This window comes from Mastomys coucha, unplaced genomic scaffold (genome assembly GCF_008632895.1).
Source record: "Mastomys coucha isolate ucsf_1 unplaced genomic scaffold, UCSF_Mcou_1 pScaffold5, whole genome shotgun sequence".
In the NCBI taxonomy this organism is placed as follows: domain Eukaryota; kingdom Metazoa; phylum Chordata; class Mammalia; order Rodentia; family Muridae; genus Mastomys; species Mastomys coucha.
Window position 1 is genome coordinate 46,097,680 of NW_022196911.1, and position 14,373 is coordinate 46,112,052.

General features: G+C 43.5%; 1 protein-coding gene across 1 annotated transcript; it reads left to right on the forward strand.

Moving 5' to 3' along the window:
* Nucleotides 1-3,396: 3,396 nt before the first annotated feature.
* Nucleotides 3,397-4,344, forward strand: LOC116077760 (olfactory receptor 1361-like). Its single transcript, XM_031352530.1, has one exon. It carries the CDS (start codon nt 3,397-3,399, stop codon nt 4,342-4,344), a length of 948 nt encoding a protein of 315 aa, XP_031208390.1.
* The last annotated feature ends 10,029 nt before the right edge of the window (nt 4,345-14,373 follow it).

The following is a 14,373-nucleotide window of genomic DNA, read 5'->3' on the forward strand; positions in this document are numbered from 1 at the left end:
AAATTCAGATAAATTGAAATCATGTAACTTTTCTCATCATAATGCAATAAAAGTTTAAAAAAATTAACTCTAAACAGATATAGAAAAGTTAAAATGATACATTTCTTGGAGAAATAAACAGGAATACATTTTTGTGATTTTGGGCTAGGCAAAGATTTTGTAGCAACAGCAACAAAAGTATGTTTCAAAAACACTTTTTAAAAATTACCAATCACACTTTAGTTTAATTCAAAATGTATCCTCTTCAGATATTTGCTTTAGGAAATAGAGGGCTATGGGGGAAGAGAGAGGGGTCTAGCCACAGTATGGAGGGAGGAATAAGGGGGGTGATCGGGGGAGGGAAGGCACAGACACACACATACAGGATGTCATGTTTCCTCTCATGTGGATACAGATTCAAATATATGTGTACATGTATGTGTGTATGACCTGTGTATGTGTGTATGAACGTATGTGTATAACCTGAAAGTAGATGAAGACAAATTGATGGAGAGGAAATCAGCAAGGAGGTAAGATGGAGACACAGGGGATCATAAGTGAGGTGGACATGAACAAAGTGCAGTAATGCATATTCTGTCATATATATACGTGTATGATGTATACATATACATATGCATGTACATACACATACATATATATATACAAACATGAAAATCAGCATAAAAACCATTATTTCACTAAAACTAAGACATTAATAAAGCAAACAATTGAAAGCATTCAAGGGAAAAGTGGAAAGAGCCTCTGCAGACCCATTCCCCGAGTCCAGGAAGGAGCTATACACAGTGAGCTCCAGCACATGCCCCTAATGAGGACTTCTGAGGACTCAGCCCAAGGGGCGCTCTAACTTGGCAGCAATCTCTATGAAAAGCTGGATCTCAAGGGGTAGAAGATCGGCTTATTAGTTTCCCACCATTTAAACTTGGAGCCATGTGTTTCTCCAGTGAGGAAGACACCTTTGGTTTTCAACCTCAGCTGTGACTTCAGGGTCAAGCACAGAGACAGTGGAGATGGGGACTCTGTGAAGGCCCTGACAGCAGAGAACAGCAGGTAAGGGAGCCTGGCAAGCAAGAGGGAGGGGCACCTTCACCTCCAACAGTGGATGGATTCATATGGATGCAAAGGTGTGAAATACTTTTGAGAAGAACAAAGATAGAGCTACCCAGTTCCCCTGCACCTCAAGGGAGCAAAGGCCTGTTTTTCCTCATACACACATGGTGTCTTCTGTCAGGGTGCACTGTCTGCTGAGAGTACAGCAAAGACACATCCAGGGAAGAAACAGAAAAATACAAACTGCTAAACAGCCCATGGCTCCCAGCCGGCATAGCTAGGAGCTCAGAGGCAAGAGCCCCACTTCCACATACCCTTGCTTGAATACCTCAGGCACACAAAGCAGCCTTGTTTACCCTTTAATCTCTATGTCTGTGCCCACCGCTTGCCCTCTTTCATCCTCTTTACTGTCAGTTATACAACACAGTGCCTCTAAGTCACGCCACTTAGAAATTCTGCCCAGCTCCACAGAGGGGTCTTGTCTTAGCCCTGAGCCAGCAGTTCAAGCAGCCTTAATTCTATGGTCCAGGATCACAAACGCTGATGCAGATGTGCTTGCTTGGTGTCTCAGATAGTTACACACTCACTCAGCTCACATGAAAGCAGAGTCTATGTATTGAAGTCAGCGAAACTAAAAATCACAGTTTAATGGAGTAATAGAAGCTCCAACTCCCAGTGAAGAGACTGCAGAATTTTATTTCAGGGGATGCTCAAAGAACACCCAAGCATTAAGAGAACTTAGGTACATGGCATGCTGTACTGTGTGACTTCCTTTGGAGGGTCAACTTGCTGGGAGTTTAAACCATGGAATGATTTAATCGTCCAGCAACTCAGCCTCCTAGAGTCAATCATTACGGAGGTATTATAACAAGAGCATCCAGCCTAGTGAGAGTTCCACATGATGTTTCAAACACTAGCATCTTCGCCTGAAATCCTACTACCTCTCTCTATCTGATTCCACTATGAGATCTGTCCAGAAGAGCAAATGCTAATGGGTATCGGACACACACTCCCCCGTGTGTCTTCATATCACCTGTCACTCACTCATTCCTCAGATTCTCTTTAAAAATACTCTTATACTGTTTGTGTGTGAGAGAGCTTGTGTTTACATGCCAAAATACACAAGTGGAGGTCAGAGAAGAACATGTTGGAGTTGGGCTCTCTCCTTCCATCCCATGGGTCCTCTGAACTCAGTTCACTGGCCTTGATGATAGGCACTCTTACCCTCCAAGCCTTTTCCCTGGCCCCCATCCCTCACATTCTAAGGTACACATTAGTCACACTCCACTGGGAACATTTTCTGATTGTAAAGAAACATTCCCCATCTCAGATTTGGGTTTTAATCCTGGGTTGATGATTTTAAATCTCAGCATTTTGGCTTAATTTCCCTGGTGTGATTCACACCACTGGTTGATTCACCACCCCAGAGTGTCTACACACTAGCCAGTCTTCTCAAAATGTTGATGTCAGGCACACCAGCGCACCCTGCATCCCAGCAGGCAGGCCATACCACACACATCATCTCTTCCGCTTCCCTTCCCTCAGGACTTTGGTTACTGAGAGACTGACCAGCCCCCGCTCTTCATGTTTAAGCACCCCGAATCTTACAGAGACACGGCAGCCAAAGCTGCTTCTATCTATCCTCCCTGTGTTGGTTTCTCAGTACTGGAGTTTGGTTTAAGATAGTCTGCGTGAATACATTCCTTTTTCAGTCTGTAAATCTCTCTCTTCCAATAGAAAAACAACCCAGTTACTTCAGATATCTGCCCTTCCCCCTGGCTGAAGGAAGTGAGAAGAAAGCCTCTTACACAGCTCGTCACATCCCTGCAGCTGAGGCATGACGGTGTAAGGGCAGGTAAGCTGCTGAGCAAAGCAAGCTGTTGATCTGGCCTCTTGACTGCAAAGGCTTCAGCTTCTGAGAAAATCAGAACAGTTGCAGGGAAAACCTTCAGGATTCTAGTGTGCCATCAAATAGAGGATTTACTTCTTGGTTAGGATTTCAATTAATGCTACTCGAAGTACAGTGTAAAGAAACAACATTTGGATAAATCACCTCATTGCCTCAAGCTTCTGCCCATTGTTTGATGTATAAAGTGAGATATAATAGTACAGTCACTAGACCAAGGAAAGATTTGCACATGAAAGAACTTATACACTCAAGCAGGAGTGAGCAAGAACATGGTCATTGTAGTCAAAGTAAATTTAACCAGATTCTTCTGTAATACTCAGACCACTCAGGTTTAGTAAACTCAAAACTAACAATTAAACTCTTCCAAATTATATTGATGATTTTTGCTTATATGTTGCCATTCAATCATATCTTGCAATGGAACTTTCTGCCGCACAGATATGGTCAGAGAGAACCAGTCAAGAGCCGTAGAATTCCTGCTCCTGGGACTTGCTGGGCAGTCAAAGCAAGAAGAGGTCATCTTTGGGCTGTTCTTGTGGATGTACATAGTCACCGTCTCTGGGAACCTTCTCATCATCCTGGCCATCAGCTGTGACCCTCATCTCCACACACCCATGTACTTCTTCTTGGCCAACCTCTCCAGTGTTGACATCTGCTTCTCCTCAGTCACTGTCCCCAAGGCTCTGGTGAACCACGTGTTGGGAAGCAAGACCATCTCCTACACAGAGTGTATGATTCAGATCTATTTCTTCATCACATTCATCAACATGGATGGCTTCCTCCTGAGTGTGATGGCCTATGACCGCTATGTGGCCATCTGTCACCCACTCCACTACACCATGATGATGAGACCCAGACTGTGTGTCCTCCTGGTGGCCATATCATGGCTCATTACAAACCTGCATGCTCTCTTGCATACTCTCCTCATGGTTCGACTCACCTTCTGTTCCCACAATGCAGTGCACCACTTCTTCTGTGACCCCTACCCTATCCTGAAGCTCTCTTGTTCTGACACCTTCATCAATAACATCACAGCCTTCACTGTGGGCGGGCTGACCTCTATCACACCATTCACATGTATCACTGTTTCATATGCCTATATTCTCTTCAATGTACTGAAGTTTCCATCTGTTCAGGGAATAAAGAAAGCCCTGTCCACATGTGGGTCTCACCTCACTGTGGTCTCTCTCTTCTATGGGGCCATCCTGGGGGTCTATATGCATCCTTCATCTACATATTCAGTACAGGACACTGTGGCCACTGCCTTTTTCACAGTGGTGACACCCATGGTCAATCCCTTCATCTACAGCCTGAGGAATCATGATGTCAAAGGTGCCCTAAGGAAACTTGTGTGTAGGAGATTCGTTTCTTCAAGATTCTACAACTAGACAGTTTTAGAACAGAGAAGACTAATAATGTAGCAACTGAGTCTGAGGTAAGTATAATCTTCATGATTGTATTTCTTACTCATGTCATATGCTCATGTTACCATCTTTAAATATGACACTGATGAAAGCTCATAACTATAAAATCATGAATTTATTGTCTCTATGTGGAACAAGTCCTGTGAGATTTTATTTTAGAGATAAACACAAATCCAGGGCTTAGGTGAATGTGTTTGCTGACCTCATGTGACACCTCATTGTGCTTTGCATGGTTGTGTCTAGCAGTATTAGAAGATGCTAGTAGACACAAGAATTTGAGACTGCATATACCATCTGAGAGTCACATAAAATAAGGAAGTTTGCAAGTGATCTTTCCTGCATAGTGTTGAATAAAATATATGACAATACTTACTGAATAATTATAATATGTTAAAGAATATCTCTGCATCAATTTTGTTTTGAGACAGGGTCTCACTATGTAATCCTGGCTACCCTGGAACTTCCTATGTAAATGAGGCTGGTCTCGAACTCACAGAGATCCACCTGCTTCTTCCTTCTGAGCTGGGACTTAAGGTGTGTGCCACAATACCTGGTTTATCTTTGCATCATTTTACTTAAGACTCCCACATCCTTGTGATATCCTGCTGTACACATCCCTGTCTACAGCTCAAGGAAATGGAAAAACAAAGAAATTGCCCTGTGCAGGTCTACAGAATCACTAATGATCCTTAGAAGTAGCCAAGACCTTATTGAAATAGAAAAATGAACTACCAAACACGGGGAGCTTGAAGGAACCCGAAAGATGAAAGTGGCGGACACTTATTCTCGACACCAGCTTGGGGTGAAAAGATATGTGGTAGTCATTTCTGAAAGATCCTCGACTGTTGAGTGGTCTGCTGTTAGGGACCAGTTCTGCCTCCTTTTCTGATTCTTTGGTGAGCTGCATAACAAGCCAGCCACGGAGGTAGCTGTCTGAAAATATGTTCCAGGAACATTCTCTGGATCCATGAGTAGCCTTTATAGCTGGCACTTAAACGGTTGTGAAGGAGACAGAACATGCTTCCTACTTTTAATCACCTCAACAGTTACTCAAGAAATGAATACCTTTTTGGATGTTTCCATGCAGTGTGCAAGGGCACAGAGTGTGACTCTAATGTGCAATTGCTGAGATCACGGTCTCCAGATTTTGTGACATTCACCCAGATGTAACCCATGAGCATGCAGGGTATCAGCATAGAGTTCTGACAAGGGCACTTGTACTGGGGTTCCCTTACATTCACTTATCAATAGCTTCCACCAAGGGGGGCTTTGGGTTTTGCTGCTAGGACACCTAGGAGGCACCCTTAGTTTACCATTTGGACTTGTCTCTTTAGCAGCCACATGGAGCACTTGGAGAGCAAGTTTAATGTCAGCTTGTGAGTGAGTGCCAAGGTTGAGGCTGACCCCTCACATATCCTTCTACAATTCATACAACACACATGGGAAGAGCCAGGTGTGTTAGTCCATGTGCGTGATCCCAACACCTAGGGCACTGAGTCGGGAAGACGCAAGTTCAATACCAGTCTGAGCTCTAAGGCTCCAGTTTCTACCTTCAGGACTGAAAGGGGTAGAAGCTGTGAAAAAATAAAACACCAGCAAAAATATCTTTCAGGAACATAAATATTGGTACTAAATTATCATGAAAATGGACATTTATAATCTATTTTCATATAATGCATTATATAAGTATATATGTATATATGTGTATACATATGTGTGTATATGTATATATATAATATATTTGTGTGTGTGTATAAAACATGATACAACCAATTCAGTGAATATGCAAAATTTTCAGCTGATTTGAATAGAAAAGTTTAAAATTAGATCCAGGCGCAAAAATGTGGGTTGGAAATCCTTGAAGGTCAGTCTCTTGCCTCAGACAGAAGGTAAAACAGAAATCTTACACTATTTTGGAACTCCATATCCTGCTCAACAATGACAAAACCCAGCATCACTTCATGAGAAATAGTCATTGTTCTTTGGTAAGAGGATGGCAGGCATGAACTACCCACCTTTCTCCATTGCTCAGCCCTAATGCATGTGTAGGGATAGTAGTCCATATACCTAAAAGGGCTGATTGGTGTCACAGAGGGCTTTGGGAATACTGTTCAACCAAAATCTGGGCTCAATGCTTTGATTGACCTGGTGGATGTCTGAGTCAAGGATATAGGTAACTAACTACCCTGTCTCCCACACAGGGTGCAGAGACTCCCCTCCCTGAAAAGCATTCATTACAAGATTTAAAGAAACAGCAACATTTCCCTACATTTCTCCCTATGTGTAACCAGGGCTATGTCAGTCCACTAGCTAGCTAACTGCAGAGAAGGTGAAAAAATTCTTCAAGAACTTCATGTAATCAAGGCTTCTATGCACACATGCACACATGAACACATATACACATAGACATCAATGTTACACACAGAAGCAGCTTGATGGTCACCAATCAATAAATTAGTTTGAAAACTTGACAAATGGACAGGTCCACTCTAACGCAAGCATGAATATCAGTGACCCCCACAATTCCAGAGGGTTAGCCTAATTACCACTAACACAACATAGTACTCAGAAATAGATCTGTTTTGAGACAGGGTCTCACTATGCAGGTCTGTCTCCCAAGTACTGGGATTTAAAGGTATGTGCCACTGTGGCTGGAAGAAATAGATCTTTAATAAAAATCATATTTTAATAAATCTTAAGTTAGCCTTATCACAAGTCAGTTATTACGATTTCAAGATAGCCACCAAGAAAGTAGCCTAGAAATAAACAGAGCAAGAGAGGAAGAGAGGCAAAGTGGCAATGTGACATTGATGAAAGATGTGATGAAAAACTATAGAATAAATACCCAATGGCATGAGGAAACGATTTTAGATAAGTATCCACACCTAGAGCATGTGTATTAAACTCTCAGACTAAAAGGCAGAAGTTCGGCTACTGGGTATATGATTCACCTGTTCCCCTAACTGGGTTGCCTTGTCTGGTCTCAGTGGGAGAGGATGTGCCTGGCCCTACAGAAGCTTAATGTGCCAGGGTGGGGAGATGCCCAGGGGTGACCCACACTCTCGGAGGAGAAGGGGAAAAGGTAGGGGAGGGACTGTGTGGGAGGGTTATCAGGGGGTGGGGGCAGTGACCAGGATATAAAGTGAATAAATAAAGAAATTAATGGAAAAACATGATTCACTTGAATATGTATGTGCAATTTGAGGGTCTCTTTTAAAAAATGGATCTAGAGTAATTCTAACAGGTTTTCAAGGCAATGGCCTTGAAAACAACTTTAAAAACTGGATAGTGTCTGGTGAAACTCTACCAGGGGTTGGAAGTTAAAGACGGGAGCATATATGCCAAACAAACAGCAAATTTACAAAAAATATGACATGGTTGTGTTAAGATAAGACAAAAAAGTATTTCTGAGCATAAAAAGAAAGTTTCTGTTCACAAGAAAGACAATACAATTTAAAAATACATGTGCACTCAAAGTTTAAGCTCAACATGAATGTGAAATAAAAATTAGCCGAAATAAAATTCTCCCAGGAATTGAACACATAAATTAGAAAGTCAACAAGGGTAGAAAAGAACTGAGCACATTATTTGACAGTTTGACTTGACATTAAATTATATTGTAGGCTGGGGGAGTGGAGCGGGGAGAGGAAAAAAAAAACTATATTGTACCTTTCTAGTGGACACAGGTCACTTGGCATTCCCAGGCTCAGGGCTAGGGAGATGGCTCAGGGGTAAGATGGTTCAGATGGTTCTGAGGCCTTGAGGACCTGAGTTGGGATCTTCACACTCCCAAGCACCCACATGCAAAGCCAATTATGGCTGTACATGCCTATAGCTCCAGCACTGAGCGATGGCTGCAGGTGGACATGAAGAGCTTGCTGGCTGGCCAGCCTCGCTGAAATGGCAAGCTCATGTTTATAGAAAGACCTTGTCTCGAGGCAATAAGATGGCAATGGGTTGTGGAAGGCACCAGACATCCTGCTATGGTTGATGGTGGTCATAGCTGCCACAGTAGAGAGAGAGAAGCTCACCAAGATGCCTTAATTTCTGAAGGAAAGAACAGAGGGGTTCAGCCTTCTTGGAAAAGACTGACCCCCAACTAGCTCATTCCAGTTACTTTTACTCAGTCATTATAAATGGGGGCTGGGAAAGGTTCCAACTCCAAAGTTATTTTGCCCTCTATGCCTGAGAGAGCAGGCGACCCACACAAATCTCTGTCCCTTTTGACCGTGGCTAGCCATAATCAAAAGTAAGAACTCTAGGTTTGCCAGCAGTGTCTTAGGACCAAGGCTTGTGTAGCTGCAAGCTCTCATGTGGCACCAAGTGCAGACTTTCCAGGGAGACAACATTTCTTCAAGATTCAGTGAGTCTCAAAACAATTTCTCAGCCTTTGCTGATTAACCCAAACACATCAAAGGTTTTGCTGAAGCCTTTCACTTGACGCCAGACACGAAGGCTTCGCTGAAGCATTTCTCTCGACGCCAGACACAAAGGCTTCGCTGAAGCATTTCACTCGACACCAGACATGAAGGCTTCGCTGAAGCATTTCACTCGACCCCAGACACGAAGGCTTTGCTCTACATTTTACTCGAAGCCAGACACAAAGGCTTTACTTACTTTACATATCAGTACATTCTGTTCTGGTTTCTACATGTGCACATGAAGGGGCACACATCTAGATACACATATGTGTATGTAACACACACACACACACACACATACACACACACACATTATAACCTCTGACCAAACCAAAAATCAATCCAGGAAAAATACCAATAACATATCAAGAAAGTAATCCAAAATATTAGAAATCGAACAGCACACTTCTAAAATATGCATAGGACAAACGGTAGTTTACAGTAGCATTTCTGGGAATTCCAAATGAACTCACTAGAGCTGCCAGAGCGTTGAGGACACTTTCTTTCTTCCTTTCTTTCTTTTCCTTCCTTCCTTCTTTCTCTCTTTCTTTCTTTCTTTCTTTCTTTCTCTCTTTCTTTCTTTCTTTCTTTCTTTCATAGTTTCTTTCTTTTTCTTTTTTTTTTCTTTTTTAGGTTTTTCAAGACAGGGTTTCTCTGTATAGCCCTGGCTGTCCTGGAACTCACTCTGTAGACCAGGCCAGGCTAGCCTTGAACACAAAAATCTGTCTGCCTCTACCTCCCAAGTGCTGGGATTAAAGGCATACACCACCACTGCCTGGCAGAAGGACAGTTTCTCATCAAATACCACATGTACATGGGAAGCTTATTATTCTCAGTGCCTTACCTATGAAGTGACATCCCTCTTATTTCTGAAAAGGCTGACCAGGACCATATTTTCAACAGAAATCTCTGTATACAACAACAAATAAGGCAGGCACAGGAGCTGCATATTTAAATTACTATGTTGGACTTGAGTGCTTCTGATGATACCCTTAGACATAATCTTCCCATCCCAGCTTATAAAGGAAACAAGAGAAGAAATTTGAAACTCCCTGTGCTAAGAGATGGGAGCTGTGTATACTTCTTTGTTGCTGTAATAAAATACCATGACCAAAAACAACTTAGAGAATACATAAACTTGGTTTATTTTTGGCTTCCAGAGGAAGAGTCCATAGTGGCAAGAAAGACTTGGCATGGCAGCAGAAACAGGAAGTTGGTAGGCCACATATTCATCCACATACAGGAAGCAATAAAAGGAGAACAGGAAGTGGTTTGAAGCTATAAACCCTCAAAGCCTGACCCCTGTGTTGCTCTTCCTCCAGCGAGGCTGCACCTCTTAAAGTGTCCATAGCCTTCTCAAACAGCACCACAAGCTGGAGACCAAGTGTTCAAATACAATAGTCCCTGGAGGCCATTTCTCATTCAAACCATAGCACGGTCATCACCACCTACTTCTGTGTACTTCTTTCTTGTTTCTAATTTGTAAACAAGAGTGTCATATAAAAGGAATGCCACAGAGTTCTGGATTTTCCAAGGATCCTGGGACCTCACACAAACCTATGGATGCTCAATGAAGAGACACTTTAACTAGCTTAGTTCTCTCTATAGTCATCTTTCTCCTTCCTGGAACATAGGAAGTTGCCACAAACCCGACTGTGATTAATCCTGCCTTTTGCATCTCATCTTGAAACATCTCCCACAGGCATCATCTACAGATGACAGCTCCATGAGCCCATCACCATAAGTGTCGTAACCTCTGGACGTTACTCGAGATGTGAGCAGAGGATGACGAAAGATTCATTTGGAAGAGAGAAAAGCTAGTGAGGCCAGTGGCAGTAAGTCTGTGAAGGGTAGGTTTAGGAACAGGCAATAAGCGTCTGAGCCATGAAGATGTGTCAGCACACGTCCTTCCTGCCACCTACTTCAACTGCAGTGATGATGGAGAAGATACTGTGACCCCATCTTTCAAAAGGTGTTGAAGGAGAAATACTATTTTTTTAAAAAAAAAAATGGTCTTGTCATCCATTGAGTGTCTTGGCAGGAAGTCCCTGATACTTTAGAAGTGCATTTGCTTCCTGTTCATCTGAGGATGCTGGAGTATACCTCACTGAGCACACAGAAAGACACCTCTTAATCTTGGCCTTCACCTGGCTCATAGATCAGACATGTGAAGTTCAGAAGTGGAGCATGGGTTGTTACCATCTCTGTATTGCTTGGTATGAACAATGACATATGGTATCACTGGGAGATGCATTTGTCCTCTTGGGTCTGCAGGGGACATATGTGAGAAGGTTTGTGAACTGAGCGTATTTGGCAGAACTTGTAAAGAAAGGCATGTCAGGGTAGAGGAGTATAAGCCTAGCATGGTTCTGTTTCCCAGACCCTCAGGCTGGAAGCGGCTCCATCATGATGAAGATGCTGCTCCAGTTACTGTGGACCAGACTGCAAGATACCCCTACGCCAGTGAGGAGATGTGTGATTGGATTCAAGGATGACTCTGCTCTCAAGGATGGCAGACTACAGAGTGAAAGCAAAGACAAACAAAGGAAGACCCCTGGGATAGGGACCTGATGTGTCACATCGAAGAAAGTGGCACTGAAGCCACACACACCACCCCTTTCAAGACTCTGCCATGCTGAGACCTGCCAATAACCTTGGCAAGACTGGGCAGGACAAGCTCCAACCAGATGAGTTCCAATGTACAAACAGTTTCATGAAGGTTACGTTCACTGTGAGCCTTGTGTTAATTGTCAACTTGACGATTAGAGTCACCTGGGAATGTAGTCTCATTGAGGGATTGTCTAGGTTAGGTTGACCAGTGAGCACGCTTGTGCTGGGATGATCTTGAGGTGGGAGTATCTGCCCATGATGAGTGGTAGCTACTCCCTAGACAGGCAACCCTAGATTATGTGCCAGCCAAGAAAGGGAGCTGAGCATTCATACATTTACACATCTCCACCTTTTAGAGATGCTGTGTGTTTGGCCAGTGTGTGTGAGCTCCTGCCACCATGACTTCCCATCAATGATCAACTGTAACCTGAAGTTGGGTGGTGGTTTGAAGGAGAATGGCCCCCATAAGCTCGTGACATCCTCTGCCACTGTGGAGGTCCAGGACTTGTGAGCCAACTCCGGTAGTTTCCTGAGGACCTCAGACTGCACTTCCCCACCCTGGAGTGGGGTTCTGCTGCTTCTCACAGCCCGATGCCCATAGGGTGTGGGGAACGAGCGAGCGACAGCGTGGGGAATGAGCAGTCAAAACTTCCTGCATCCTGCCTAGGCGAGTGGCTCAAGCCCCGAGTTTCCTATTGGCATACACCTATGGTGCATATCAAAGCCATTAGGCTCTTCTCCCTCTAAACATCCCAGCTGTTCCAGCCTGCAACTCCCTCCCCTTGATAGCTGCCTGGTTCTCTTTAAAACAGGCAAGTCCATCCCCAACCCACCTCCAACCCCACCCCTACCATCCACTTCTCTCTGCTCTCAAGAGGTAGACACAGAAGCTTTGCACTCTCCCAAAAGACTCTTGACTATTCTCTCTCCACCTGAGAGAGAGCCACAGGGCAGTTTTGTATTTATAATAAACCTTTCATCTTTATACCCAGGGAGCTGTCCAGTTCAGTGGTTTTACTGCACCCTCATTACAGAGACATTTGTGTAAAAGTCACAATGTATGCCTAGGTGGCTATGGAGTCACTAAACAGACTGTGCTGGGTGGTCCCATGGTATGTTGTTCTGGAACATTTGCTACCAGGTGCCATCCCTTCTTCAGGATGATGTGCATAGAACTCTAGGCAATGCTACTTCAGGGTTATAGGCTGGAGGAGCCCCTGAATTGGGATACTGAGGTGTGTTAACTCTTGAGAAAATGGCCGGCCAGTGGGAGAAGCTTTACAAGAGGTTGCCATCTGCCTGGGTACTGGCAACCTTAGACAGAATATGATCAGATTGAAAACCTATGGAGATGCCACGCTTTGTGAGAGTCTACCTATGTAAGACTCAGTTGCTCTTCTAAAGCAGCAGCCCGGGATCAAACATCTTCAGCTGCACACCTACTTCTGCTCGGCATGAGAGATTCTGGCCGCCCAAGCCAGAGAGCCTCAGCCAGGAAACGTGATGTTGAGGTGTGCATGTGTCTGGAACATTCTCTTTTTTAGAAAATTTATTTATTATTATTTTATGTGTATGGGCTCCTTGCCTGGATGTGTGGATCTGTACATCAGTGCCGTGCATAATGAGGCCAGAAGAGAGTACTGGATGTCCTGAAAATGGAGTTATAGCTCCCCAGTGCCAGCTGAGATATTTGCTCTGGCTCTAATATGACTATCTATACTGTTTAGAATAGGAATGTTCTGCAATCAGAAGGCCTACTTAATTTCACAGGACATATTTTTTTAAAAATTTGGGCTTCATAAGAAACTGCTAGTACACTGATACAAATGTGTTTGATATTTACTTTTATAATTAAACATTATGAAATACTGTTAATAAATCTAACAGTCCCTTTGGTAGCACAGATAAGAAAAATAGGGGAAGTGGATGAAGTCAGATGTGGATTGTTATTTTAAAGGCTAAAATCCCCCTTAAATGTGTGAAAGATTTCCCCTCAATTTTGTCCCTCTCCTGCAGGAGTCAGCTCAATCCCATTTGTTTATGTGACAGCCATGTTTCTTATTTGTGTCACACACAAGTGATCCCAGACTGATAACTTTTCAAAAATTTCTGGTTTTCCCCATTTTTATTAGATATTTTCTTTATTTACATTTCAAATGTTATCCCCTTTCCTGGTTTCCGCTCCGAAAGCCCCCATCCACTCCCCTCTCCCCCTGCTCACCAACCCACCCACTCCTGCTTCCTGGCCCTGACATTCCTCTACACTGGGGCATAGAGCTTTCATAGTACCAAGGGCCTCTCCTCCCATTGATAACCAACAAGGCCATCCTCTGCTACATATGCAGCTAGAGCCATGAGTCCCACCATGTGTACTCTTTGGATCGTGGTTTAGTCCCTGGGAGCTCTAGGGGTACTGGTTAGTTCATATTGTTGATCCTCCTATGGGGTTACAAACCCCTTCAGCTCCTTGGGCCCTTTCTCTAGCTCCTCCATTGGTGACTGTGTGCTCAGGCCAATGGTTGGCTGCGAGTATCCTCCTCTGTATTTGTCAGGCACTAGCAGAGCCTCTCAGGAGACAGCTATATCAGGCTCCTGTTAGCTAGCACTTGTTGGCATCCACAATATTGTCTGGGTTTGGTAACTGTATAAGGGATCCCCAGATAAGACAGTCTTTGGATGGCCTTTCCTTCAGTTTCTGCTCCAATCTTTGTATCTCTTCCCATGGGTATTTTGATCTTCCTTCTAAGAAGGACCAAAGTAGCCACACTTTGGTCTTCCTTCTCCTTGAGTTTCATGTGATTTGTGAATTGTATCTTGGGTATTCCAAGCTTCTGGGCTAATATCCATTTATCAGTGAGTGCATACCATGTGTGTTCTTTTGTGATTGGGTTACCTCACTCAGGATGATATTTTCTAGTTACATCCATTTGCCTACAATTTTTCATGAATTCATTGTTTTTAA

Coding starts and splice junctions, on each gene's coding strand:
- LOC116077760 (XM_031352530.1), top strand. CDS start 3,397: ATGGTCAGAGAGAACCAGTCAAGAGCCGTAGAATTCCTGCTCCTGGGA.